Source organism: Octopus bimaculoides, chromosome 2 (assembly GCF_001194135.2).
Source record: "Octopus bimaculoides isolate UCB-OBI-ISO-001 chromosome 2, ASM119413v2, whole genome shotgun sequence".
NCBI classification, from domain to species: domain Eukaryota; kingdom Metazoa; phylum Mollusca; class Cephalopoda; order Octopoda; family Octopodidae; genus Octopus; species Octopus bimaculoides.
In genome coordinates this window covers 55,757,170-55,772,541 of record NC_068982.1, presented here as the reverse complement: position 1 = coordinate 55,772,541, position 15,372 = coordinate 55,757,170, and the positions used below count along the sequence as shown (strand labels likewise).

At 31.1% G+C, this 15,372-nt stretch overlaps 1 protein-coding gene across 2 annotated transcripts in view; it reads right to left on the bottom strand.

Moving 5' to 3' along the window:
- Positions 1-273: 273 nt before the first annotated feature.
- LOC106877942 (ADP-ribosylation factor-like protein 6-interacting protein 1) overlaps positions 274-15,372 on the bottom strand; it is a 98,090-nt gene continuing 82,991 nt past the window's right edge. For both annotated transcript variants that reach the window (XM_014927022.2, XM_014927021.2), the window contains exons 5-6: positions 10,070-10,154; positions 274-8,446 (exon numbers count right to left, since the gene is read on the bottom strand). In XM_014927022.2, coding sequence (XP_014782508.1) covers positions 8,325-8,446; positions 10,070-10,154 — 207 coding nt within the window. In that variant the 3' untranslated portion in view covers positions 274-8,324. The remainder of the gene's footprint in view (positions 8,447-10,069; positions 10,155-15,372) is intronic.

Genomic DNA, 15,372 nt, shown 5'->3' with positions numbered 1-15,372 from the left:
CAAAGAGCAGCAAAAAGATAAAAGTTCAATAAGCTTTATAGTAACAACATATAATTTTTGAAAAAATTTAGAATTTGAAAATTTTGACTAGATAAATCACAGTTACTACTGCTTATTTTTCTAAATTACATCCTCTATGTGAAATAGAAAATTACTGTCTTCAAGTTCAGATAAATATTAAAATATTAACTTTAAGTAAATATCGCAATCAATATCGTAAAATGATTTTTCTTTTTTTTTTTTTTTTTTACTTTTTCATTTTTGATGGAGATGATAGTTCTGTTGAAAAATACTCTAATGTAACCATATTGTCCCAGAGTTCCTTCTGCTTAATATTATGCTCGTAGAATATACTGAACATTTATACACTAAAATTGGATATGGTGGCGAACATACATGTAATGAGTAAACTGAAAACTGTGTTTTTGAATTACAAATTTAAATCAATGAACAAACTATGCAGAGGGTAACAATATTTGGTTTAGTCAACAGTCCAATTTAATTGTTCACAGTGGATATTATTAGCATAATTAAATAACAGAATAATTCAGCAGTAAATGGCCCTATAAGAATTATCACTTATCACAGCTTTTAGTGAATATGATTTTTAAAATAATCTTCCAGACTTTTCACAATTTTTTTTTTTTTCTGAAATACAATTTTAAACATGGTCAATTTAAAGTATCCTTTTTTTTTTTTTTAACATTCTACAGATTTAATATAAAATAAAATAAATAATGATGCTAATGAATTGCCCTTTTTTTTTTTTTTGATAAAAAGAAAGAAATATAAGTGAAATTAAGCCCTAATTTATATCAGCAGTAATTTAAACTATAAATATTGTATATATTTACAAATCTAACGATCTGAGTTTATTTTGTGACATAGTGGTGAATGGAACTGCATACTGAAACAAAACTGGTTTATACCATTTCACAATAAATAACGTACTTCTGTAGTTTACAATATTGTTGGAAGTGAAATATGAGTGTTCTCCCCTTGAGAGATATAGTATGATTGACTGCATTACAAGAAAATTGCTTACAACAAAAATGATAGCAAATAACTTTTGCATCTGTGTATAAAGAAATTCATCACGATTTTTAAAGAATGCTAAATAAATGACTTTGTTGCATTTTATATATTTTTCCTATCTATATGAGAATTTTTTTAATAACTTCATATACAAGTAAATTTGGAAAAAAATCACAGAAAGAAATTATTAAAATTATTTTTAAAAAGGCATATTCTACAGATAAATTTTAAAATATAATTGCTGAAACTTACAACTTAGCCAAATTACAGAATATACCTCAAATTTTGTAGAAAAGGCTGTTTTCTTATATGCATATAAACAGTCTATGTATGCAGAGTGAAATTTGTTTCAAAAGATAAACAAAATATCAAATATTATACTAAATAGAAACAGCAGTTGAAGAATGATTTCAGCTGTCTATAACAAGTACACTTGAAATTTAAAAAAATCAAATCAAAGAAAAATATAAACAAAATTTAATTATAAAGTTTTAACTTATTTTATTTTTCCAATAAAAAAAATGAAGGAGAAGCAAAATTTTTACAACAAAGAAAAATTTTAGAGAAGAAATAACAGATGTTCAATAATTACCAACACAAATTATGATAGTAATTATATTGTGTATGTGATCATGTGATCCTCTGACTATTTTATTTCAGGCTGTTTTTGTTCTCTTCCAGGATTATTGCAAAATAGTTTCAAGTTCCATATATAATTTAATAGTTTCAGTACTCAAATATAATAATAATACTGAATGAAACTAGCTAAGAAAATGAATTCAATGCAATAATAAAAATTTTTATTTGTCTTTTGGCTTTTTTCTCTCTTTTTCTCTCTTTTGCATAGATAAAAACTTGTGATTAATTTTGTTTTTATTACAGATGTAAACTGTTAAAACAAATTCTACTTCATCATAATTCACTAATAGATAGCTAGAAATTCTAGTATTTATCTACTTCTTAACTCAACTGCTATGTTAATAGAAGCATTTTAAAACTAAGATTCACTCATTTTCGAAGGTTCAAGGTTTCAATAGCTAAAGCCATTATTTCCCTGATATAAATGAATCCATCTTTATTGAAATAGAAACATAATTTTCACAAGAATGTTAACAAACCAAAACAATAAAAAACTACCACATTGAATACTAATGATAAAAATATAAAGACCAATAATGAGCTATGATATGATCATGATCACAGCTTCTCTGCATGGTTAATTATATTTCAAAGCCTCATAAATCATATAGCAGCATATGCAATTGAAAACTGTGGCTATTTAAAGAACAAAGAAGTAGGATTTTTGAAGTTCAAACTTCAGTATTATGGAAGTCTTCATACACTATCTGAGCTTCCATTATAGTCATTTTATAGAAATCATTTTAAATACAATTCAAAAATATATTGGATTTTCACCTATATTTTCTGTAATAAATAAACATGATTTTTTTTCCCTTCATTCCTTAAAAAAATATATTTTTCAACTTAGCTATCCAAAGTCAAAATACATTCATATGAATGTAAGTTTGCTGCTACCTTCACTACAATGCTCTTTTGTAAAACAACAAGGTTAAAAAAAAACAATGTTTGATGACACCTAATTACAACAAAAATTATATATAATGTAAAACATGTGAAAATTCCTTATACTTTAATACCCCTTGTTTTTCATGTCAGATAAAATTTGCCAAAAAAAGCAATTATAAATGCTCATTTGAATTTGAATTCTGTGAGATTCAAAAATCCATGCATTGAAAATGGAGACGAGGAAATATAACTCATAGAAAGCTGTAATTCTTTATTTTAAATTTTCTTCTTTGACAACAAAAGTAATCCAATTGTTTTCTTTTCATTCATAGAAGTGCTATGAGTTACTAAAGCAAATCAAAGGTAATTCTTTCAATAATTATGATTATTAAAATCAGCATTCAACTTCAATTGTTGTGGCGTACAACGCTGAAACAAATTCCTATACAGTAGACAATGAAGCTTTCCTAGAAAATCTTGCAACCAATTCCACACTGCTAGATGAATAAAATGTTCCACTTAGAAACACAACATAAAACCTGTAGCAAATATGAAAACTGATGATTCTTGTGTCGGTTGGTCAATACTTTATCAGTAAATCTAGCCAAGAACTGGCAAGAAAAATTGTTAGGTCAGCCACAAGTTATTCCTGTTACTTTTAATTAACACCATACTTAACTTTTAACAAAAATCACAGGGGTATTAGAAGGGTTTTCTTTGCATAAATAAGTTAAAATAGATAAACAAAGAAGATTAAGAATAGCATGATCACTCAAGCTTTCTATTACAAATAATATGACCAGAGTATTAAATAGGTTCAATTAGTTAAACCTAAAATAATCAATTCTTATAACATTGCTGCCTTTCTTTTTCTTTCTTCAAATTGTTTTGTTATTTTTGTATATGAGTAGGTTGCATTTTTGTAAGGAGGGAGACTTTATTTCCAATTTTTTTATTAGGTTTTTATTTTTTTATTTTCTTCTTAATTAACTAATAAAATTAATTATAAACCAAGAAATATAGATAATATGAATTAATAAATTAGATATAGAGATAGAAAATGCAAGGTTAGATACATTATATATATATATATATATATATATATATATATATATATATATATGATAACTCATTACAACAGGTAGAGCAGAAACAATGTCACAAATCATAACTTGATTGGAAGAAACCACAAAGAGGAGAGAGCACTAAATTTTATTCATGTTCATGATTATAAAGTATCGACAACAGAACTGAACATGTGTACACACACATACACACCAATCTACTACCATAAATTTAAAGTTGTAGTACAATCTAGCAATCTCTCTACTGGAAGAGTGTGAATTTTGCGAAAATGATTTGAAAACAAAGAATTAATGAGGTAGTTAGAAGGGATAATTAAATATATTAAGATAGAAAATAGAAGATAAATAGAAGATAAATATCAACTGAGGAAAAAAAAAAATTAAGACCAAGAACACAAGACTTATCACCAACGACATTTCAAAAATTTAGACAACATATAACACAATTTCCATTTGTAGAAAATAAGTAAAAGAAAAAAATATTAATTAAATATAACTGATCTTTTTTGGCACAAATAGCCATAAAGTGTTCAATAAATGAATAGATAGACATCTGATAATATATGTTTAAATAATTAATAAATATAAAAAGAATCTAAGCACACATTCATATACATTAAATTCTTATAAATTAAAACAAATGTTAATTCTTTGAAGATTTGCATAAAACAAACCTAATACTGAACTGTTGATGGACACAGGGAAATTTTGACCTTTTTATACATAGCTATGTTGAGCAAATTATTTCTTCTAAAATCATGTAATATTATCCACTAAAACAGCTTTTCTTTAGTGTTTTTAACCCTTTAGCATTAAAACTGGCCATATCCAACCCAAATATTCTACCTGCTTCGTTCAAACTGTTTACACCCAGCCTCTCACATTTACCTTACAATGACATTCTAAAAATAAACAATCACATCACCAAAATCTCAAAGCTACTAGATAATGCATAATTAATTCAAAACAATCTGAATGAATATGCATTACATTTAACAGAGTAATCTCAAATGCTAAAGGTTAAACTCAAATTACTTTCCAAAACCCTAACAGTCAAATGTAATGAGAAAACACATTTCAAATGAAATTTAACAAAACTGTACAGTAAACATACATCAAAAGTAATGATGATAATTTTCTCCATATCATTTTTAAAAACAGGCCTGCCTATTGGTCAATGTTAATCTATTTATTTCAAATGAGATTTGTTTGTTTCTCTGGGTACTGCTTGTATGTTATACATTAACATGCATTCAGTTATGGTATACATTGCATAATACTTTATAATATATATTATGTTATTGTATTACCATATATATATGGAATATAGAGTCATTGATGATTTTACAATTTTTCTATATTTTTATAATTCTGTAGAGATTGGTCATCTAGCTTTGGAAATTTAATAAATGTTAAATACAACATTAGGCCAAATACTGTTGTTTGGGTTTTCAGTTAACTATGCTACCTGACTAGTAAATTTGTTCACTTAGCTACTAATTGCTCAGTTATTCCTAAATAGTCAACAGCCATTATATTTCATAAATTATAACAAACGAAATGTCTATGGTTGTGAGAATAATTCAACACAGAAATTGACAACAGAATTGACAATTATTTCTGGAAAATATCACAATAAAATCAAAAACCAACACCAAATCACATGTGAAGAAAGCCTAATAGTCAATGATGTTTTCACTAATGTTAGCAGGTCTTTCTTTATCTTAGTGCTAATATATATTACAATAAGACTTTTACTCCTTCAAAGATGCAAGCAATTATTTGCCTTATTTTACCAGGCAGAGTAAATGGAGGGCCATCTTAAGAGTCAGAAAACACAACTGAGTATATTGAGTGAGAGAATAGTAAATTCTATTTAAAAGAAAATTTTATAAAAGGTGAACAGCAAACATTTTGATAGTTGCAATTACTTCAGATCTAAAAGCAAAACAAAATTTGTAACAATGCTTTACCCATCTTATAAGCCTAGTTTATAATGAAGCTATAACAACAAGGGAATTAGATTAAGAAGGTATAGAAAACATGAATGTCTCAATGATTTTCAAAACAAATTTACTACGAAATTTGCAAAATATATTTTAAAATTTAAATCAGATCCTTTGTCAGTGAATATATTTGAATAATGTTTTTTATTTTTAGTTTTCATAAACTAATTTACCACTCTATGAGAGTGTATGAAATTGAGGTTTACCTTGTTGCAGTTTATTAGAATTTCTTGCTCTGCTACTTGCTTTCTCATGCAAGGGAGACAAATATGTTCCTATTATAGAAAGGTAAAGAGCAATGAAAAACAATTTGTGTTTCTATACGTAAATGAAATTGGAATGGATAAACACCAATATCTGTTGAATTTGTGCATCCTTCTTGTGAATAAAAAATACTGAAAGGTGATGAATGAACTTAAAGAAAAGTAAAACAAACCAGAAGTACACATTCTGATCTCTGTTTAATATCTGCATTGATATATCTATAATACCTCTCCAGTAAAGATACATGAAAAATAAAAACAATCATACAGCAGAAGCAATGAACATTAAATATGTAAAGGACAACATCTAAAATTATTATCGCAATGTACTTCTACTAAAGCAAAGACAAAGAAAAGTCATTAACTACTTGAGGTCTTCTTTGTGGCTGCTAATCAAATGTAATATACAGAAACATGCACACACAGACAAACACATGTACACATATACACATACATAATACACATACTAATATACATATGTAATATAAATATGTACGTGTGCCCTATATATATTTCTTTTTAATGTGTATATACATATATATATATATATATATATATACTATATAAAACAATGTGAATATATAAATATATATATATATATATAGGTAAAACACTATATAACATATATATGTATATTTCCCCATGAGGTGTTATTGGAACGTTTCCTGACTGCATGTGCCAAGATTGTACTGTTTAACGAAAATGCATGACCAGATGATGGTCACTGATAACCAGCACACAGTGAGGCTTCATGATGTTTAATTATGTCCAATTATTACGTAAGGTTTTGTAATGTTCACCAATTTTTACAACGCCCAACAAATTTGAGCCATTTACCAGCATCAGATTTTACATGAAGCTCAGTAAATCTGCCACCCTCGAAATGCTTTGTAGGGGTTTGGCAAATCTAGGTTTTGGAGTGGCACATGCATTTCAAGGCCAATGAAGTATTGGATAATAAAGGCAGCCAATCATAAGTAGTACTCCTGAAAACATGGAATAAATTGGGTAATTCATCCATGAGGGCTGTCACCAAACTTTCCCATCAGCTTTCCCATTGGGTTGCTGTGAAGTTTTCCCCCCACAATCGCCTCACTTATACCCTTGTAATTTTGCTGCTTTTCACCAAAAATAAGTTGAAGCTGAAAGGGCACAGCTTCAAGACAGAAGATGATACTTAAATGGAATTGCATGTGGTATTGGACGGCCTTCAAAAAGAGGGCTTTTGTCGTGCTTTTTGAAATGTGGAAGACGCACTGGGATCACTGAGTATGTTCCCAAGGAGACTAGGGGACTATTCTGAAGAGGATGATACCCAAATACAAATAATATATGAACTACATATTTTTTTAATGATGTACTTTCATTTAGGCCTGGTCTGGAAACTTTCTGATACCACCGCATACACATACATACATGCATGTATATTTGTATATACACATACACATATAAAATGTATGAGTGCATATGCAGATACAAGCATACACGATATATACAGATATAAACATACACAATATATGAACAACCCAATTTTACTGTTATAAGGAAGTTTATCCCTAAATTATATCCCTTACACATATTTTAGTTAGACAAGATTACATAATAACAATATACTGTTAATGATTAATTTTCCTTTACAGTCAGGAGCAATATCACGGAGATGCAACCCTGTTTAACCACATCTACATTATCTAAGAAACCCTCAAGTGTAATAACAATTTAAGAGTGAAGCTAGTTTGGTAATTGAAACATGAAAAGAAACATATCATTTAACAACTTCCAAAAGCATATTAAATCTGAACAGCAAGTTGTACTTAAAACTAAAAACAAAAATCTTTCTACAACATTCTTTAATGATATTCTAAGCAACTATTATCTAATACCAAGAATATGAATCAGGAGCAATATTGTAAGTGTTAAAATGCAAATAACTCATGGATATATACATATATATAGCAGGTACCTATGTATAAAATGAATACACTGTGTATATATGAGAGTCTGTGATTGTGTTTGCACACATGACCGTTCATATGTGTTTATCTTATTAGATTCATAAACAATAAAAAATATACTGTTTCAAGTTTTTCTCTTTTGTTAAAAGCATTAAAACTAGAAGAGATCAAAAGCCAAAATAACACCATTAGCAGAGCACAGTTAACCATTGGACGAATTGGTGTTGAAAAAGGTGTTAGAAAAGCCCAAAAATAGACAGACAAAGGGGGTTTTGGGTGAGATGAGAATTAAAGGACAATAATGTAGGGCATTAGAAAGGTTAGGCATTTGTATTGATCAAATACAAAAATAAAACCACAACAGACTGAAAAACCATCAGAAATATGCAGTAACTGGATGGCTGTACAATTGCCAAACTTCAACACTAAGCACCAGTTTCTTCATAATAAACCCTAAGACTTCTTTGCTTTAGGTTTTCCAAAAAACAGCCTCTTCAGGAGAGTCACAACTCCTTGGATGTACTTCTCAAGAATCTGGTGACGGCGTAACCCAGGATAAAGAACAACGAAACCCACTGCAAAAGAAAGAAAAATAAATACTTCCAACAAACAACAAACAGTTTAATCAAATGTAATAACATCTGTTTTAGAAAAGTAAAATATCTGTTTTCAACAATTTGCTCTTATCTTTGTATTACAGTAAAACTGGTAATAAAAAGCTGATTGCAACCCCCAATAATCTTCATCAGAATCTTCAAAAATTTGCAGGGCCTCATCATCATTGATTTGACATCCTCTTTTCCACGTTTGCATAGGTCAGATGGAATTTTGTTGAGGCAAAGTTTCTGCAGCTAGATGCCCTTCCTGTAACCAACTCTCACTTGTTTCCAAATAAGATATTTCCACATAACCAGATATGTTTGCATAGAAGATTGGAAAGGCAAAGGATGATACAGCTTGGCACCAATGATGTCGCAATTCATTTCTACAGCTGAGTGATCTGAAGCAATGTAAAATAAAGTGTCTTGCTCAAGAACACAACACACAGCCCGGTCCAGGAATCGAACTCACTACCTTGTGGTTGTGAGCCCAATGCTCTAACCACTGAGCCATACGCCTTCACTCGGTGTGTACGGGATGGCACCAGTGATTTCAAGATTAGGAAGAGTCTAGCAATAAGATTCAGTTTAAACGAAATAATCACACAGCTAAGCCTGCACACACAATTACATATTAAAGTTCATTATGATGGACATATTCTTTTAAAATGACAGCATACATATATTTTCTTATTTGTTATGCCATAATATTTAGGAATAGTAAATGTACATGCTAGTAATCTACTGGTTATATTCTAGTTGTTACAGGTGACTTTTCAATGTACCACAATTTATCAATACATGTACCACATACTGACTTCTATTGATTATTGTCTTGTAGAATTTATTGTAACACCTCCATCACCCTTGTTGCATTATTATATCTTTGGCATTTGGAAGGGCATCCAAACCATGCCAAAGCAGACAGAATTTGGCACAATCTTCTGACTTGCTGCCTCCAGTCAAAGTGTCCAACCCATGCCAGCATGGAAAACAGATAGCTGATGATGATAATGAAGATGTGCTTTATAGTGAAATGAACAAAAATGAAATAGTACATCATGTTAAATAAAATAGCAAGGTGTGCTGTAAATAGAGAGTCTCTGCAATTCAAATTCTGAACAACCAGCCATGGATTTTTTACCATGTGTTGTACACATTAATTTCTTAACTCTGGTCAACCGAGCTGAAATGCAATCATTAAATGATTGAATGTTTAGCATTTAGAAAGCCCAGATTGAAATAGTACAATATTTCAAAAGCCATCCAGAAAACATGTGTAAAACAGACACTTTTGACAAATGTCTTTTTATCATAATCTTGAGTTCATTTATGCCCTATAAGTGAAATTATATGAAAATTCAATATAGGTGTGAGCCATCAGCAAACGATATAGACATCAGTGAGAAAATGTTGATAAATCAGAGTAAAGACACTCTCATATGACTTTCACCATCAAAAATGCAATGAGGTAACAACTGGCCCCTTGGAAACCTATAACCAATGATGCTATTGTCCACAAACACACAATATGAAAAAAAAATGTTTAAGCAGCTAGGGAAAAAAAAACATAACTCAATAAAATTTGTAATTACTTACCAATAAGATAAGTGAGTATCAGATTGTTCACCAAGCTACCAAACCAAGCAAAGAAAGCCATGACTCCCATTGTTACAGCGAAATACTGTAATAAGATATTAACAAAGCATCATTAAATTTTTTCAATTCATCCTCTCTCTCTCTCTCTCTCTCACATACACAGACACACACATATTTTTAATAACAGTTTCACTCAGCTGATCAGGTGAGAAGGGTCTGTTCTATGCACACATGAAATTTTGTCATATGGAACTGTTGTTTAAAGCAAATGGTAACTCCTACTAAATGTATTGAGTACTACTTTCTTTCATTTGTCCACTACTTGTGTATATATGTTTATAGCAACCATAGACAAGTGCATAGGTGTATGGGATCAGGGAGCTTAATTCCTTTTCCTTTTCCTTCTACATGTCAAAAGTGCTCTTCAGTAAAAAAATTTTTAAATATATTTTTATAGAATATATATTACTAGTTCAAGATTTTTACTTGTTCCACTATTACTAAATACTTTGTAAAAAATTCCATTTGGTGCAGTTACCAATGTGCAAATACTAAAAATCAATACTTTTTTTAAAATTAATAAATATTTTATTAAACAAGATATCATAACCTTTACAACAATACGATTTGCATTAAAAGTTTTGAAAAAATACCTAGATTATTTATTATAAAACATTGCAATTTTTCTGCAAGTATGACAATTATGGTAAATCCTTCTCTCCCTACATACAACATTCCCACTCAACAGGTTTTACTTTGTGTTTATTATGAATTATTATTATCACATAGAAGAGGTAGAGAATGTAAGAACTTTGGTTCTGCATCTTTTGTGAATAACAGGCAAGTTCCTGGAATATGTGTAACAGCCTGTTTGAAAAGATAATTTAATCATGAAATAAACAACAACCCTATCAAAAAACAAAAGACCAAAAATATACATTTCCTGGCAATGAAGGAAATATTATAACTTTTCCAACATTATCAAAACTTCAGAATGTATTTAACCAACAAGTATCTGACAAATAGAAGAAAAACAAGCTTTAATGTCAAAAATATATCACAAATATATGAAGATTTTTTTTTAAATGAGAAAAAAAATTGTTTAGATATGGTTGTATATATGTAACCATGTCCTAAAAATTCACTTGTGTTATGTTAATCTACCAAAGAATGTTGCTTATTACACTTGCTATTTCAATATTTTTTTTCTTCTTAATTTCCTTTCTACTAGTTTCTACATAGTTTCCTTTCTCCTTTCTACTATCAACAGACAGAAAGATGCATGGAAAATGGAATCTGAAAGTGTGATACTGTTTCATTTACAAAATGTAATTACTGATTTTGTTGAGTCAACTTTCGGTCAGTTGTAGCCCAACAGACCTATGATTAAATACATTACAATCTTATTTTTAGGTAAGGTATATTTAATACTACATTATTTTGTGGACAGAGTACTAAGAGGTGAAACTGAGAGAGAAGCAAATTTAAAAAGAGGAAACTTCCTTGGACTGATTGCCAAAATATGACTGTCATAAGGAACCATCATGATGCTTTACAGTGTACCTCATCAAAAACAAAATCACAGGTGTAAATGTTATCAAACTATATTCAGAATGACATGAACAAGTCTTTAGATATTAATATAAGAAAATCAATATTAAATTGAAATCGAGGCAGAAACAATATATTTGTTTCTTAACCCTTTTTATACCAACCCAACCAAGACCACCTCTGCCTCTATGATACAAACTTTATGTTTAAAGTGATCTACATTAAAATCTTCTTTCAAAATTCCATGTTGACTTATGCTCCAAACACCAGGTTAATAATGACAAAGTTACTTTAATAAATTCTTAATCGTTTTCAAAATTAATTGAAACAAGGGCAGCATATTTCAACAAAAATATGATAACAAAAGAGTTAAAGGTGTTTCCTACATTGAGTAGGCTTCTGTATGCATACACCATGTTTATGATAATGAAATCAAAGATCATGTGCTGTGCGTGAGAAGACCCGGCAAGCCAAGTAAGATCGTTGCCAGTGCCCCTGGACTGGTTCTTGTGCGGGTGGCACATGTGATGCACCATTTTGAGCGTGGCCGTTGCCAGTACCGCCTGACTGGCTCCTGTAGGATTTTCGAGCGAGATCGTTGCCAGTGCCCCTGGACTGGCTTGTGCGGGTGGCACATAAAAGACACCATTTCGAGCGTGGCCGTTTCCGTGCAGGTGACACGTAAAAGCACCCACTACACTCTCTGAGTGGTTGGCGTTAGGAAGGGCATCCAGCTGTAGAAACTCTGCCAAATCAGACTGGAGCCTGGTGTTGCCATCCGGTTTCACCAGTCCTCAGTCAAATCGTCCAACCCATGCTAGCATGGAAAGCGGACGTTAAACGATGATGATGATGATGATGATGATTTCATTGAAATGTGTATCACTGAGTCTACAACTAGTGAAGAGCTCATTTAGCAAAAAAAAGAAAAAAGAAAAAAAGAGCTTACAGATACAAAACATGAAGGGCCTTGGCTACAATAAAATCGTTAACATGAGTGACTCATACATGGGGATTCAGTAAGGATTCTTCAGCACAACAGAAAAGCTTTATTCATTCACTGCCATGCAAACCACTTGAATCTTAGGCTTATAAAAACTGTAAAATCAAGCTGATTGTAGGCCTAATGGCTATCTAATATGTTAGTATTTATTACTTGTAGTATAAATTATTGGAAGTTTATGTTTAAGTAAACAGTTTTGTGGTATATGAGCACTAAAGATTTTCCATTTTTTTAAAGTAAATGGAATATGATTTACCTAAAGTTAAATTATATTAATATAAAGAATGTGATTGTTTTCCAAACAATTGGTCCAACTTAATTAAATAAAATATGTTATAATTTGATGTATCAGCATATAAAATATCGATTTTTAAGGAAAAGGTTATACAATTTCTTTCTAATGTTAACTAAGTGGAATACTTCATTCATATAAACTCAACTTTCCATCTATTCTGGACCCCAAAGCTGAAGAACTGAAAAACAAAAACCTTAAAACAAGATGAACCTGCAGAGAAGCTACTCAGAGAAAGTTAAAGATGTTTGTGATTCTCATACAGTTTCGAATCAAGATATGTTAAAGTAGTCTACAAGATTTTGCAAGTGAAGATGTGACAATTCTCTTATGTACATCAAACGGGAATTCCTTCTTTGCCTTAAAATTACAACACCAGTATTTAAGGAAACAACTTCAGTATCACATGTTCATCAATAGCAAAATGACCTTGATCTACAAAATGCATTTATAATAATTGATTGAATGCTGTAAGACTGAACAAAGAATTCTCAGTATTATAAGTTCCATAAGAAACTTCTGATCAGAGCAGATCAAGAAACATGCCTGCAAGGTTCAAGCGTGGCTCTATGGCTACAATAATAAATTGGTCTTTTGGAAGAGTTCTATCAGCTGAAAGTATATAAAATATTTCTAGATACACTTGTTCAAGAAACTAGGAGATTTAAAGGAAATGACATAGGTAAGACAGGTAAAACCCGAAAGTCATTCCAAAGCCTAATTGTGGTCCTAAAAAGGACATGGCAACAACTAGTAAAGTTTGAGATCTAAATATTTTCTGCTAGTTCTGTGGTTCTGAAGGGGACAATGACAAACAGAACTGAGGGTGTTTTCAATCATACTCATTACCCAAAAATTATCTGAAATTCTTGTCTTTCAAATTGTGAGAGTTGTTTAAAGTGCATGCAACACTTCTGATAAGAACAGCAACTATGGAGCACTCTCTATCCAAGCTTATACTAGTTAAAGAACAGACACTCCCTGATCTCCTGCTGCTTAGCATTAAGAAAGACTTATCTATTTATATGATGTAGTAAACATTTTCAAGTACATGGCCAATATTTTAAAATATGTTGGCGCTCTTATTCTTCAGTGTGCATTTCATTCTAGATGACTAAGAATATAAATGTTATTGTTGTATATTTCTGATAAAGGTCAATATTTTCCTATTGCTACTAAAGCAATGTAGCCACCATGTTAATTACCCACAGCACATTTCTATATATCTTTAATTTAAAGTTATAAACAATACCAGATTAAAATGTACATACAGCAGAATATGATAATCTATATGATGACCAAGAATTTAAAGAATTTTACTATTACAGACACAAGGTGTTTATATTTAATTGATCAGACATTCTGATGACCAATACAAATAAATTTGAAAACTAGTTGTAAATAAACTCCAGTATATCAATATGTTCATATGGTTTTGTACTAAAAGCATGCCTCATTTTTTTTTTTACAAGAAATTTTCATTTATTTTCTTTAATCAGCATATAAAAACTAGCGCACGCGCATATATATATGTGTGTAGAAAAGGCATGGGTAGAAACTCCATATGATGTACCCGGTGCAAACTATGGACACATAAAAGGTGCAGCAATATCAAAGGAAGATTAACTGGGAAAATAGTTTTTGCATGTGGCAGATGCACTGGGTCAATAAACACTGAAGATGTACAGAAAACAAATTCCATCACATGCCAGGGGAAGAAACTACTAGTTAATAGCTTCTGGTACCTAGGCGACCAAGTCTGTAGTGGGGGTGCTTGTTCTGAGAGAGTAGTAACTAGAGTAACAATAGCCTGGGCAAAGTTCAGGGAGCTCCTACCTCTGCTGGCAACTAAGGGCCTCTCAGTCAGGGTGAAAGGTAGACTGTATGATGCATGTATGCAAACTGCCATGCTACACGGCAGTGAAACATGGGCCATGAATGCTGAGGACATGCATAGGCTTGAAAGAAATGAAGCTTGCATGATCTGCTGGATGTATAATGTCAGTGTGCATACACAACAAAGTGTAATCACACTGAAAAGTTGGGCATAAGAAGCATCAAATGTGGTGTGCAAGAGAGGCGACTGCACTGGTATGACCATGTGTTACATATGAATGAAGACAGCTGTGTGAAGAAGTGCCACTCCCTAACTGTAGAAGGAACCTGTGAAAGAGGTAGACCCAGGAAGACATATACATACATATACATGCATATAATATACATACAATATACATACATATCATCATCATCATCATCGTTTAACGTCCGCTTTCCATGCTAGCATGGGTTGGACGATTTGACTGAGGACTGGTGAAACCGGATGGCAACACCAGGCTCCAGTCTAATTTGGCAGAGTTTCTACAGCTGGATGCCCTTCCTAACGCCAACCACTCAGAGAGTGTAGTGGGTGCTTTTACGTGTCACCCGCACGAAAACGGCCACGCTCGAAATGGTGTC